General features: G+C 33.3%; 1 protein-coding gene across 1 annotated transcript; it reads right to left on the bottom strand.

The window, feature by feature from the left end:
* Positions 1–1,120: 1,120 nt before the first annotated feature.
* On the bottom strand, positions 1,121–8,492 carry LOC132299526 (uncharacterized). The gene is made up of 8 exons (XM_059796212.1): positions 8,375–8,492; positions 7,359–7,404; positions 6,261–6,456; positions 3,104–3,258; positions 2,721–2,864; positions 2,520–2,623; positions 2,173–2,332; positions 1,121–1,527 (listed from the first exon to the last, which is right to left on the bottom strand). The coding sequence occupies exons 2-8, from the start codon at positions 7,395–7,397 to the stop codon at positions 1,450–1,452; spliced, it is 876 nt and encodes a 291-aa protein (XP_059652195.1). The 5' UTR covers positions 7,398–7,404; positions 8,375–8,492; the 3' UTR covers positions 1,121–1,449.
* Between the last annotated feature and the right edge of the window lie 5,807 nt (positions 8,493–14,299).

Genomic DNA, 14,299 nt, shown 5'->3' with positions numbered 1-14,299 from the left:
TGAAAACAAAAGGAGGGCAGACTTTACCGTCCGACATTGTGATACAGATCCTTTCAGTGTCAATAGTTTCATCAGCATCCACCCAAATAAACCCTCCGCACAAATCACCGACTGTAATAAACAAGGCATGACTCCATAAGTGAAGAGGAAGACCATACAACATCAACACCTTTAACCCCATACCCTTCATCACTCTAGAACACCCCACCCTAAAGCTCCACTTGTCCACTCGTAAAATTGTCTTCCCCCATTCACGACGACCCTCTTTAAGTACACGAGAAGCTTCTGCCGGAGAGGGAAACCGAAAGAGCAATAGAGAATTTGGCAGAGTGAAACAACCACTCCGGAGGAAACCTTGCAAACTCGAGAAGCCCAAGCCACGATCTGAGCCTTATCACCCACTTCCTTATCAAATTTCCCAGCCAAACACGATCGGAGATCTGTCTTCTTCTTCCAACCAAATCATCATCCAAAAAGATCGAAGAACCTTTGTAAGTAAATGCAAATCTCACAGTTCCTCCCTGAAACAAACGAGGCAACCTAGCAACATCTAAGAACGAACGCATGCCAAAAGATGAAAAGGACAACAAACATAGACTAAAAAGACCCAACAGAGAAAGAAAAACACAAAAGGAAGAGTAGCAGAGGATTTCACCGGAGTTTAAGACTCTGGTGACAGGTCGGAGTAGTAGACTCCAGCCGCATATTTACCACGACAAGCTTTCTCCGATGGGCTCACTCCAAATTTTTTAGTTTGACATTTCTTCAAACACAATTACAAAACCATATTTTGTGTGTTAATTGCAGAAGAGTAATCTGCTTCTAGAGCTAGAATATGCATACATAAATATATACGTGTATATAGTACTTGTATTTTTTTTGGGTAAATATGAGGACTGAGAAGTGAGATGGATTTGGTTGAAGATGCATACGGAAGTTTTCCAGCGTTTTAACGTAAAATAATTTACAATAAAAATGCGTATCCAACTTTTCATTGTGCTAAACACTGGAAATTGAGGAAAACAATTTCCAAAAAATATTTTACGGTGAAATCACAACCCGAGTTATGAAATTACCACCACCAACAAATTCACAGCATTAAGTTGCACTCGAGTACATGTAAATACCAAGAAATCATATCAACACTATCTTTGCACAAATGCATGGGAAGAAAGTACCTTACAATCTAGTTCCAGAAAGAAAAAAAGGACAAGAAGAAATTATCCCTATACATCGCTTCGGACTACACTCACCATCCAAATGGTGGGACTGCCAGAATTTGTCTGGATGACCCCTTCATTGGATAAATTTGTATAATTTAGGGCACAGGTCACAAATTGTTTTCGACTTTGAAATACATTAACAATAAGCAATGTAAACGTTAATTAGGGTACAATTCTTCCTATCCATATAACTTGACCGATGCCTAGCAGAAGGGGTTAGACTTCTCTATTCTTCATCGCTATCATTACTGAAAACCGACGCAACAGCTGCTTTTGGCTTCTTTGCAGCATTACTGACTGAACTCTGTTTAACAAAGGACAAAGCAACAGAGATTAGCCAGAAGGTCTAGTAACCATCAACAACCGAAGTTAATCTACATGCCTTCACTTAAATTACCTGTATCAATTGCACAACTGTAAAGGGAGTGAAGCTTAGGAGGTGCTAATTGATATTCGGTAAAATTCTTTTTACTTATGAGACTACCAGAAAGTGAAAAGAAAACTGAGAATCCGTGATGTGCAAGTTTTCTTCTGCTTGAAATAGCAAGAATTTCCATAGGTTTGTTGCTATTTCAATTTATGGTGGTTATCACAATAGGGGTTTGTTGGTGAAAATAATTATCCAAGGGAAAAAAAATATCAAATACTTTGTTTTTACAAGAAATAGCCAATTGCATTTAACACAAGCAAACTGCATTTCTACTTCTAGCAAAGTTCTGCTCGAGGTGCTGTAATACACTAAAAGCAAGAAAAGAACTCACGATATTCTTAACTAAGCAGAGTGCTGTAATACACTAAAAGCAAGAAAAGAACTCACGATATTCTTAACTAAGCAGAATAGTTTGCATTATTAAACAAACTCGATGGTAATAGTTGCACAAACATAACATAAACTAAAAGTGGCAATAGTAAAAATGTGATTGTTACCCAAAATGCAACTTGAAAATACCTTGGATGTGCCACCTTTTGAGGAAAACCCGAACTTTAAAGCCTTCCGCTGATCTTGAACGGCAAGTGCACTAGCACTTTTAAGTGCAGTGGAAACCGGAGGCGCTCCAGATTGTTCTTGTTGTTGCTGCTGTTGCTGCTGCTGCTTATGAGCATCAGCCCTGATTGGTATGAAATACAAAGATGAAAAAAAATAAAAATAATTAATCCTCTAAAGATAAATAAAAGTCACCCAGAAGGAAAAGAAAATTAAAATATAGGCACAGTTCAATTTTTTATTTTTTATTTTTTTTATAATTTTTTTTTTTCTAAATTAAAAAAATCCAGGAGAGCACAACAGATGCATACATCTGAGCAAACTTGGCCATCTCCCTCTCTTGGCGTTGTTGTTCTCGTTTTTGCCTGTCATCACGACTGCTACTTCCATGCATATCTCTCATATCTTTAAAACGCTGTAAACAACACACCAAGTTAAGAGCAGAATTAGACCGGCTAAAATTATAACGGTAACAAAAAATCCAACTTATCAGTGCATAAAAGACCTATTACCTTTCGGTGATTGTGATCATATGAACTCAGGTGAGCTTCGAACTCCATAGCCAGTTTGTATTGCTTGTTGCAGAGCTCACAATAAAAAACCTTCCGTATTTCTTTCACCTCAGTTTGAATTTTCTGCTCCCGTTCTGCTAAAACCTGGATTTTCATAATGTGCAGGAAGCAGGCAGTAGAAGCCACCAGTAATAAAAACTGCACGAAATTCTCAAGACCTTCCAAAGTTGATGTTCCCTACCATTCCCGTCAAAAGACACACATATATGCTATATGCTGCCTTCTGCTATTAAATGTATGTTTCAGAAAAAGTAAAGCATCAACCTCAAATTATCTATTGTTGGTAACATTTACAACTACTACCTACAAGTTTGAAGGCATACCTCCCGCTTCTTTGCAACTTCCTCCGTCTCCTCTAACTCAATATCAAGTTTTTTGCGCTGGATATTTTCTTCTGCAGTAAAAAAATCATCCTCCTCTTGTTTTCCAATCCCTAATTTTGGATCTCTTATCCCGGATCTTATAGGTTCAATTATTCCTACACACAAACCATAGAGAGAGGAAATGAATATCAGAACATCATAACTAGAATAACAAATAAGGGAATCTATGTGTTAAACACCGACAGAATAAATGGAATGCACTCTAAGTCAGGCCTCCATGGTTCAGAACCCAAAAATAGGAGGGGAGAGGGGGTGGCCAGTGTTATTAAAGGCGCTAGAGGTCTTTTGGAGCCTAGGCGCACGGCGAGGCGCCCACGTAAGTGAAGTGAGGCGCACATTGAAATTATAAACAACCATAAAAGCATTCATATCTCATAAGTCATATCAATATTCTAAAAATTAATATCAAATATAAAAAAGTAAATCCATCAACTATATAAGCATTCAAGAACCATAAAACATAGCACAAATTTGTTTTCTTGAAAGGCAAAACAAAATTTGTTTTTTGAAAGGAAAAACAGAGCACAAAAAGAAATAAATCAAAATAAATAAATAAATATCTGTTAACAAGAAAAGAAAATAAAAATAGAGCACAAAAAAAAAAAGACAGAGAGGAGAACTAGACGAAGAGAGAGGAGTAAACAAAGATGAGAAGAGAGGAGAGAGAAGTAGAGGAGAAGAGAGAGAAGAAGAAGAAAGAACTGACATGGCTTCATCGTTCATCTCTACAACTAGGGTTTTGTCATTGATCTCACAGTCTCTCCTTCAATGTTCGGTTGACACTTTGCCTCTTGGGCTTTCTTATTTGTTTATTCTTTTTAACAAAAGTTCCTCCTCTCATACGCTTAGGCTTTCTTATTTATTTATTAAGTTGCCAAATATACCCTTTTTCGCTTAAGAAAGAGAATAATCATTTTTCAAAAAAAAAAAAAAAAAGCAGTGAGGCTCGCCTAGGTGCACCTGACAAATAGGAAGAGGCGTAACCGAGGCGTGTGTGCCTAGTAAACATCAGTGCGCCTGGGATGACAACAGGTGCTAGACCTGCACCTCGAGCCTAGGCGCGCCTTTAACAACACTGGGGGTGGCAAAAGGTAAGACATGTAATTCTTTACTCCACTCAGGAAAACAACAAACACACACACACACAACTGTTTTAACTTAGCATGCAAACCAAAAAAATCAGAAACATAAGGATCAAGAATTAACCTTAATTGATATTTAGAATCTTGGAGGTTATTTGACAAATCATCTAAGGACAGGCTTTTGCCAAGCAATTTAATAAATTTGTCCACAAAAAAAATGCTTCTGCTTGTAACGCAGAGTTCAACTAACAGACTGAAGCTAGAATTCAGATTTCAGGACAATGAAATTGTTAACAGAATTGCAAGAGATGGGAACATGTTAAAATATTTCCATATCTTCATCAGCATATCTCACACAGAAAACAAAAATAATGTAACTTGATGGTGAAAAAAGAAAAAAGAAATTTCAGCAGCTCCATTAAATTTTAGCAAAACCCAAAATAACCTATTGATACAAAATAGTGTACTGAGTATGGCGTAAGCTTGTGGTATTTGCCTACAATTAGAAACATGTCTATTGGATAATGGATGCTAAAACAATAAAAGATGTTGCACAAGCCTAATGAATATGCTCAAATTAGGTTCTTGGATGAGATCATGTTTGATTGATGGTTGAATAGCACAATACTCTAAGATCCTCAACATAATGAATTAGAATAATTAGGTTCAAAATGAATCATAAAATTAATAAACTGGATGGATATAAGGGTTTAAATTATTGTCAAACTGCAATTTGGGATTCGTTAATAGCTTTTTCTGTAAAATAATAATAATAAATAAATAATTTTTTTTTGAAAGGTAAAGTGATTTTATTGATATAAAAACTATATGATAGAAAGCCTGAGAAAGGCTAAGAACCACAATCCCAAAAAAATGATAAATTTTAGCATCGAGAAAAGTTTATGGAATTTGTATTGTTTACAAAATAAATGCTGGAAATTATATTCAGAGTTTCAAGCAAACGCTTTTAGTTAATTGCTAATTAGCTTCTCGACTTTTATTTTGTATATAAGAATAGCATATATAATTTCCAACATATTACTTTTATTTATTTTCAACATATTACTCTTTGTCATTCAGGTTTTTTATTTATTTATTTTTATACATATTACTTTTTATTGTCATTCAATTGACATTCTTCGATATTGGGATTTACTAGATTAAGAGACGCATTGGAAATTGATTTTTGGAATGATGTATCATGAAACTTCAGGAGGCTTGATAGCCTTTTACACATATGCTACAATTCATAATCAATATTTCCTACCCATCTAACCAAACCATAAAAATGGTGAAAAGGTTTGAGTAGAAAGGATGAGCAGAAAAAAGTTTATCCATTTTTATGGTTTGGTTAGATTGGGTAGGAAATATTGATCATGAATTGTAGCATATATGCAAAAGGCTATCAAGCTTACTGAAGTTTCATGATACATCATTTCCATAAATAAATATCCAATGCATCTCTTAACCTAGTAAATCCCAATATCCGAGAATGTCAACTGAATGACAATAAAAAGTAATATATATTTAAAAATAAAAAAAAAAACTGAATGGCAGCAAAGAGTAACAATTATAGTCATATAGAAAATAGAAGTCGGTAAGCTAATTAGCAATTAACTCAAAACGTTTGCTTCAAACTCTGAATATAATTTCCAATATTGATTTGGCAAACAATACAAGCTCCGTGTACTTTTCTCGATGCTAAAAGTTAAAACAATTTTCTTTTTTTACAGAAAAGCTATTAACAAATCCCAAATTGCAGTGTGCAACATAAGACAGTAGTAATGTATATTAGAATTGACAATAAAAATAAGGTATTCACTGACAATCTCTATCAACAGCATAAGATATCTGCATACATCTCCAGTAAAAAAGTACTAATCATGGTATGAGAATATTATTGACATCAGATGAACATATATCCAGACGACTACATGAGACAGGCCGCTAACAGTATGTAGTAATGACAATAGATATATAATATGCAATCCATATCATTCCACCAATACACATACCTTGCTCATCCTTTCCAAGACCCTTGCCTTTCCAACCCATTTTCTGGAGAAGCCTAAACCCAACGTTAGATGATGTCAATTGTGTGTCTAGCGATGCTTGTTCCACATTATCTAGATCTACATTTTCTGTTGGCTTTTGATTTATTGGCAGGCGGAACTCCTCTGCAAACTCCTCAATAATGGAATCTGTATACGCCTACAACATATAATGCAGCATATGCCCATCATCATATCAGAATCACCACCAGTAATATGTCTTCATAAAGTATTTGCAAACAAGTAGAATTACGATGCAGAATTCAACTCAAGTACAAAGTAAGTATCTGACAAAAATCCATGTCGGATGTGCGACATACACTACAAGTATAAAAAATAGATATGTCTCTGAAACTCTTACACATGACCAACACGATCATAATTTATAAATAAAATTATCAACTTTTCGACACATGGTCAATGTTTCTTTAAACGCTCATCAACATGTGACAGATAAACTTAGGACACTGTTGTGACTTACCTTCAGTGTATAATGAAAAGAACAATTGTAAAGAGTGTGATACATAGGCTAGGAGATTCCATAATAATGAGTATATATATATGTGTTTGTGTGTGTGTGTGTGTGTGTGTGTGTGTATCACTTGCAACTAAAGTCTCCTTATTTAATGATTCACAACTGAATATCTCCTTAACGAATTACAATTAAATTCACTTAGCTCCAGCAAAATGGATCAGCATTGATAGCATTTTTATATAAGAATAGTGTTGATAAAATTTCATAATACCATAAGAAATTCTACCAACGAATGGATCATTCAACAATCAACAATACATCTAAGTAGCATTGGGGGATCAACATAAGCTGGTCAACTAAGATAATGTAATCCAAATAAGAAAAGCATCAAAGTAGCTAGAATTAGAAAACATGGTAAGCTATATTATTCTACGTTGCCACATCCCAACAAAGTCAAAAATGATCTTGATAAGTATTATATACAAGAACACATCTTTCAAATGTAATTTACAAACCACTAGCACAAAAAAACACCAACAAAGGAGCCAACAAAAGTCCAACCTGGGAATTCATTAACATATTCTTACCTCCTCCATCTTCAGTTGTTGTTTATCTCTAGCGTGCATTTCTTTTCTGCCAGAATAGGAGGCAAAAAATAAATCAAAATGGCTGAAACTTCAGGAATCAGTATAGAAAAAATGCATTCATGATTTTATCGGATTGATTATTATTCATGAAATTCAATCATGGTGAACGGAATAATCTGAAAATTTTACCGAGTCAAAAATCATGCAAGATAACAAAAACCTCTATTCAACTAAACGGCTACACCTAATACAACTCTTTGCCATAAATCCTCTCTATGGAAACTGAAACAGCATAAAACGATTCAAATTTCATCTTGAACTACCCTTACTCTTCTCAGCAACTAGAGACTGATAGTTGCCTCATTGCCATGGGGCAGAAATACTAAAACAAATTTTAAAATACGCTTCTTAAATTTTCAGTAACTTGAATATGATCAAACTAACCTAGACATTTTTTTTTTGCAGGCAAAACATATATAGACACACACACATACACACACACACACACACACACACACATATATATATCAAGATACACAAATATTTAATTTCTATATGCTTCTGAAATTTTCAAAAACCAAAATAGATGCAGCGCAATTTTAGCATACTAAACGAGCCAAACACGTTTTAATTGACTAATATGTTCCAAGATCCACAATCCTTCACGTATACAAATTCCTTTTTCCAGGCAAACATATATAGACATATATACACACACACACAATTACGTAATATTTAATTTCTTTATATTTCATCTAGAATTTAAAATTACCCTTCAATGAGCTCTCGCATTCAACCGCACATCAAAACAAACTTAATTCGATAATTTCATGATCTAAGCTTTGATCTTTGGTGCAATCCTCAAATTAGAAAAAAAAAAAAAAATCAAAACTTGCTTTAGATTTATCATAAGGTCACTCTAGGGTCCGAATCTGACATGACACACACAAAATAAACAAATACACGTGTTCATATACACATAGATGTACAGATACATATATATATTGTAGATTCACCTGAATGAAGAATCTTCGCCGCCGACAAGCAAAACGTTCCGATATCTTTCTCGCTCGCGTTTCTGCGTTGAGTCGATCAACACGGAACCCCAAAAGTAAAAGAGCGAGAGATTTAGGGTTTTGATAGTATTACCTTGTGGTGAGGTATTTTAAGTCACGGGTAGGTTATATCACAGTCCGGCCTTGCTTGGAGTCTTGCTAGGCCCAAATCCAGTAAATTGGGCCGACTAATTAGTTTTTCTTTGCATGTGATCGGCTAAATAAGGTTCTTTTTCAGTTTAAATAAATTGACTGTCTGGGCTCAGCCCAAACAAATCTTCACCTGTAAATACTTGGGATTTTTATTTTTAATTGACAAAAAACTCAAAACACCTATTTGTCTTGAATTCAAATTCCCACCTTCCACGGGATGCGGTAGAGGAGAAGAAAGGAAAGGATATGCCACTAGACTATGATTAGCTCGAATTTTGTTGAACTTGATATTTTATGTCATATACATCAACATATGTTTCATCATCATTTTTTATTTATCCCTTCTAAATGTAGTTGGTCACATAAAAAAAAAAAAAAATTTCCATTCTTTTCTATTATACATATTATATTTCTTTTGGATTTATTTTGACCTTTATGATTTAATCCATGTAAGTTTTGGTCTTTGTCACATTACCTTCTGAGCAACCCCACACACACACACACACACATATATATATACTATTATTAAATGTATAAGGGACTTAAAGTGTTTCAAATCATTGATAAGTAAAATAATTAATCAAATAATAAAATACTCAAAATTCTTTAAAGTTAAAACAAATTACCAATTAAAATAAATAGATAATTGTTTAATAAAATAATTTACCAAATAATAAAATAAGTTATCAATTAAAATAGTAAATATACTTTTTTTTTCTTTCAATTATATGATTTGAAATTTTTCTCTTTGATTTTAATAATTATAATAATTTTCACAGCACATTATTTATTATTATTTATATTTTGGACTCTTATAAACGTAACAATTTATTTTTTAAAATTTCAATTATATTTTTCTTTGGACTCTTTCCTTAAATAATAACTTCCTTGCCTTTTTCCCAATACTAGTTCTATTTGGACTCTTAAAAACAAGTATATTTTTTATTTTCAAATATATTTCTCTTTGGACTAAAATTTACTTTTTCTTTCAATTCTATGATTTTAAATTTTTTCTCTTTGATTATAATAATTTTCACAGCATATTATTTATTATTATTTCTATTTTGGACTCTTATAAACATCATAATTTATTTTTTGTAATTCACAGCATATTATTTATTATTATTTCTATTTTGGACTCTTACAAACATCATAATTTATTTTTTTGTAATTTTCAATTTAATTTAAACTTTGAACAATTTTATTTTATTTAATTTTAAATTCAAAGTGTCAATTCACTTCCACAAGAAAACAAAAAAGAGATTCTGCTTTAGACAACCTGTACATTATTTAAGTTATTGTTGTAGTGTGAACGATACATTTAGAAATTCTACATTCCAATTAAACAAGAGTTTCAAGACCTAAATCTATATATTGATTAACCAACCAAAGCACGTGATGTGAGTACACAATAAAATAAAATAAAATTCAAAATATCAGAAGGCATCTTCAGAAGAGAATAGCTTTCATAATAATAAAATTGTTTATTTACGATATTTTCAAAAGAGAATGGCTTCTATCACTATAAAATTATTTATTTACAATCTACCTAATTATATATACCCTAAAACTAATTATATAAGAATATAGAATCCAATGGTTTGATTTGGATTAACAAAAGAGGTTGGTAAGAAGATACTGATCTAGAACATTAAGTGCAAGTGCATGCACATGAATTTTAATTAAAAGCTAATCGAAGTAAAGACTACCACCAACCTCTACACAATTTCCAGGCCCACCTATATAAAAAGGGCTAGTTCAATGTATATGACTCCCGACACTGTAGAGTGCGGAGTTTGAAGAGGGTTTGATGTGCGTGGTCTTACTTTCACATGTGAAAAGACCGTTTCTCATTTTAAAGTCGTGGCCTCCATGTCACAACGGAGCAACCTTTCAATTTTTCCGAGACACGCTTACTCTTTTTCTTATATGGTAAGCATAAGATATAATGAAGATTTGCTAACTAATTGGGTGATTAGAGCAAGAAAATATTATCTCAATGAGTGAAGGAACATGCTAAAGGCAATGGAATATTAGGGTTCCAAAGTTTGAAGTACAAGGAGGGCAACCCAACCTCAGAATGGCATGCATTAGGCTTTATGAAGAATCCTAAAAGATAGACAGCTTGCAAGCAATGTTGGTAGTGAAGAGGTTTAGATTCTTCTGGAAGAAGATTTTGAGTCCTTTTCAGTCATTTTCTTCTTTTAAAGTAGAAGGGTGTCCTTTCTGAACAGATGGCAAAACCCTAATTCATATTTATGAAATGTGCATTAGTATAAAAGTAAATAAATAAACTGAAGTTTACATAGCTTCTCAGATACAAATTATCCTTTTATTTTTTGAAATTACAAAAGTTTAAACAACTTATAAACTTAGGTATACATAAAAAGCACAAAATTATTCAATATTGGTCCAAATTACTCAAAGCCAGTAAGAACACCTCGCTTATACTTGATCTTGTATCTCTTTTAGCTTTCAAAGTGGATGTGAGAATTCGAGTCCCCTTGGGGAAAGAAAAAATGATAGACAATTTGGAGTAAATTTTAATGTGGTGTGATATTTTCCTACAAGATTAATTAATGTTTACTATTAAAGAGAGAAAAGAAAGTCCTTGGAAGACAGATTTTTTTCTCTGAGATGATAAGAAAGTCATTGGAAGACAGATTTTTTTCTCTTTGGTTAGTGGAGAGACCATAAAGTTGGTCATTGAAACAGCCCACCAAGCTTTTTTAGGTCATTTTTTTAAAGTAGAGGCCTGCAAGCCATATGCTTTGCGAATGCCAAAGTTTTACAGAAACTTTTACCAGCATAGTGTTCGATGTTAAGTCATTTCATTTTATCTAGACCGTACAAATAAATTAACAGTCTTGAACTCTCAAGATTCCAAAGGGTACCTCCCGCACTATAAATTCATGGTTGCTTCAATGCCATAGAAACTCAAGAGAGCACACAACTTTCTTCTAAGCATTTGAGGGTTGTCTTGTATAACCCAAAGAGAGAGAAATTTATGGGATTCATGGGAAGTGGCAATAGGCCAAAGAAGTCCTCTTCCTCCTCTGTTTTCAACATCTTCAAAGCTAAGAAGTCGTCTGCTAGGAAAGTCGAAGATGCAAGGGATGACAAAACTTGCAGAGTGTGGCCTAGTGACCAAGATGGCCGGTGGGTGGCTGAGCCTGGTATTGACAGGAAAGCCACAGCTTACATTGACAAGATCCGGGCTGCATCTTTACGTGTCTCGGAAACTTCACACCACACTGCTGCAGTTTCCAACTAGAATTGCATGGTTTTCAATCCTAAGAAGCCATTTCCACATTTGTTTTAACTCATATCTTGTATTTATTTCATAGTTTGCTTTCTAGTTTGTGTATTACATTTAATGAATCAATACTATGTTTGTTTGTTTTTTTTTTGTGCTCAAGCCTTTTTCTTCTTATCTTCACTTTATGTGTAGTCTGTTCTAAACATGTTACTATGATGGGGTTGGGGGTAACTTTTAAGTAGTTTTTATTCTGTTTTTTCATTATTAGCACAATTGTATTAGTATGATTAGTTTTGAAAGTTTGAGTGCATAGTTTTTGACGAGAGTTATTGCAGAACTAGGACATAGCTCTCATGTTGACTAAGTGTTTACAGAACTTGAGGGATAAATTTCATGTGTTTCCTTCAATCCCTTATCATAGTAAGTACATACAAATGTGTTATTGTAACTTCAATGCTAGCCTGAATGCATACATTTGAGTACAGATTATGCATAGCAATACTAGAGTGTCCTAACATTTGAAGTCATCAAAATTCCAACGAAGGGTGATTTTTTTTTTTTTTTTTTTTCCACTGGGATTATTATACATATAATTCTTCTCAGTCTTCACTTTTTGGTTTTCGAGTGTCTAAAATTTTTCTCCCTTTTTTGGAAGTGTTTTATTTCTTCTTCTTTGTAGAGTTTATGCTTCAAGAACAATTATAGTACTATTTTTTTTTTTGGTTCTCTAACTATAATATTACTAAATAATTTCAAAAGGTCCTTTGTAGAAGATGAGTTTTAGAAAAACCATTTTCCAAACAAAACAATTTTTTTTTGGGTAGTAAAACACTTCTTATGTTCTCTCAAAATCATTTGTATTAGGAATGCTATGTGGTTAACTCATTATTTTATAAAGGCCCTCATTATTCTGGATTCAAAATGGATTCAAGTGATTTATATCATGAATTGAAGCATAAACTTGGGACAACTGTGTCATGTGTTACTTTATGCTAGCTTGACTGCATAGTTTTAACAGAGTGTTTGAAAACCACATTGTGACAGTGAGACATGGTTGAAACCATGTTACGGTTTTATCCAGCTAAGTTGAGTCACTTCTTCAGCTTTTAAAGTGGCATCTAGGATACTGATTTAGAGAACATTGAAATTACTTCTGAGTGGAATCCACATAATTCCCATGAAGAATGGTGGTTGTTCTTCTGCGAGCATCATTGTACATTGTAGTACAGAATTATTGTTCTCAACCTTTCACTTTTTTGGGCTTTTGAGTTTCCAACAATACCCTACTTTTCCCTTCCTTTTTATCGAAATCTTGCTATTCATTCTTTCCACAATTTACCCTTCATGAATCAAAAAGGTTTTGATAGCAGAGAAAAATAATAAGACAAGAAAGAATTAATAAGAGCATATATAATTTTCAAGCTCATGCAGACAGTCCTAGGCAGACCAAAAAACTTAATTAGTCCTAAATTGAATTTGACAACTAAATTTTTGGGGTTCTGAGTTTCTAACAATTCCCTACTTTTCTCTTCCTTTTTTTTTTTGAAATCTTGCTCTTCCTTCTGTCCACAATTTACCCTTCATGAATCAAAATGGTTTGACGGCAGAGTAAAATACGAGGACATGAAGAAACTATTAAGAGCACATATAAAATTTCAAGCTCATGCAAAGACAGTTCTAGACTGATCATAGAACTTTGACAACTAAACATATAATTCCTTAGTTTTGGGCTCCAAATGAATCATGCCATCAATGTTAATATTCTATCTGTAGGTTAAAAACTGTGGTTAGAATTGTTGGTTGAAAGAGAAGATGCTAAAGCTAGCCTCAGTTGTACTTCCATGTCCCTCCCTCATCAAGCATTTATCTAAAGATTCTAAACTATTTGTGTTCACTCACACAAGTCCTTCAGCTTTTAGTATGGTATGATTGGCTTACAGCTGTATATCAGTAGCACAAATCAATGATTTTTTTGAAAGAATTAAAAGACACTCCCACATACTAATTTTAGTAATTTTTTGGAATGCTCATAGTATTTATCTGAGTGTATGCAAAGCCCATATTTCAATTTAACAGCTGGGAATTTCTGGTTTTATCAGAATACATCTTAGTCCCATGTTTGAGCTAAGACAATAAGTACACGTTCTTTGATCTCAGTAACATGAATTTTATTTTATTTTTATTTTTTAAGTCTCAAAACAAAGAGACTGAAGTATTTAAATCATGAATAATGCATGAAGTCCCAAAATTGTACATTTCAAAATTAACTAAACTTCCCATGTGTTGCGCCCGGATTTTTTTGCCCTCTATAAGGGTCATACTAAACTTGTATGATACTGACTATGTTGTGTACTTCATCCCACTAGAAAAAATGTAGAGTAATTACAATAACATGAAAATTAATATTTTTTAGAGTCTCAAAACAATCACACTGAAGTTTTTAAATCATGAATTATGCTTGAAGTCCCAAAATT

The sequence above is a fragment of the Cornus florida genome, unplaced genomic scaffold (assembly GCF_030987335.1).
Source record: "Cornus florida cultivar Cherokee Brave unplaced genomic scaffold, ASM3098733v1 CherokeeBrave_3.0.0_Hap2_Chr03, whole genome shotgun sequence".
NCBI lineage: Eukaryota > Viridiplantae > Streptophyta > Magnoliopsida > Cornales > Cornaceae > Cornus > Cornus florida.
Note: the sequence above shows the minus strand (reverse complement) of the source record. Positions and strands in the feature narration are given on the sequence as shown.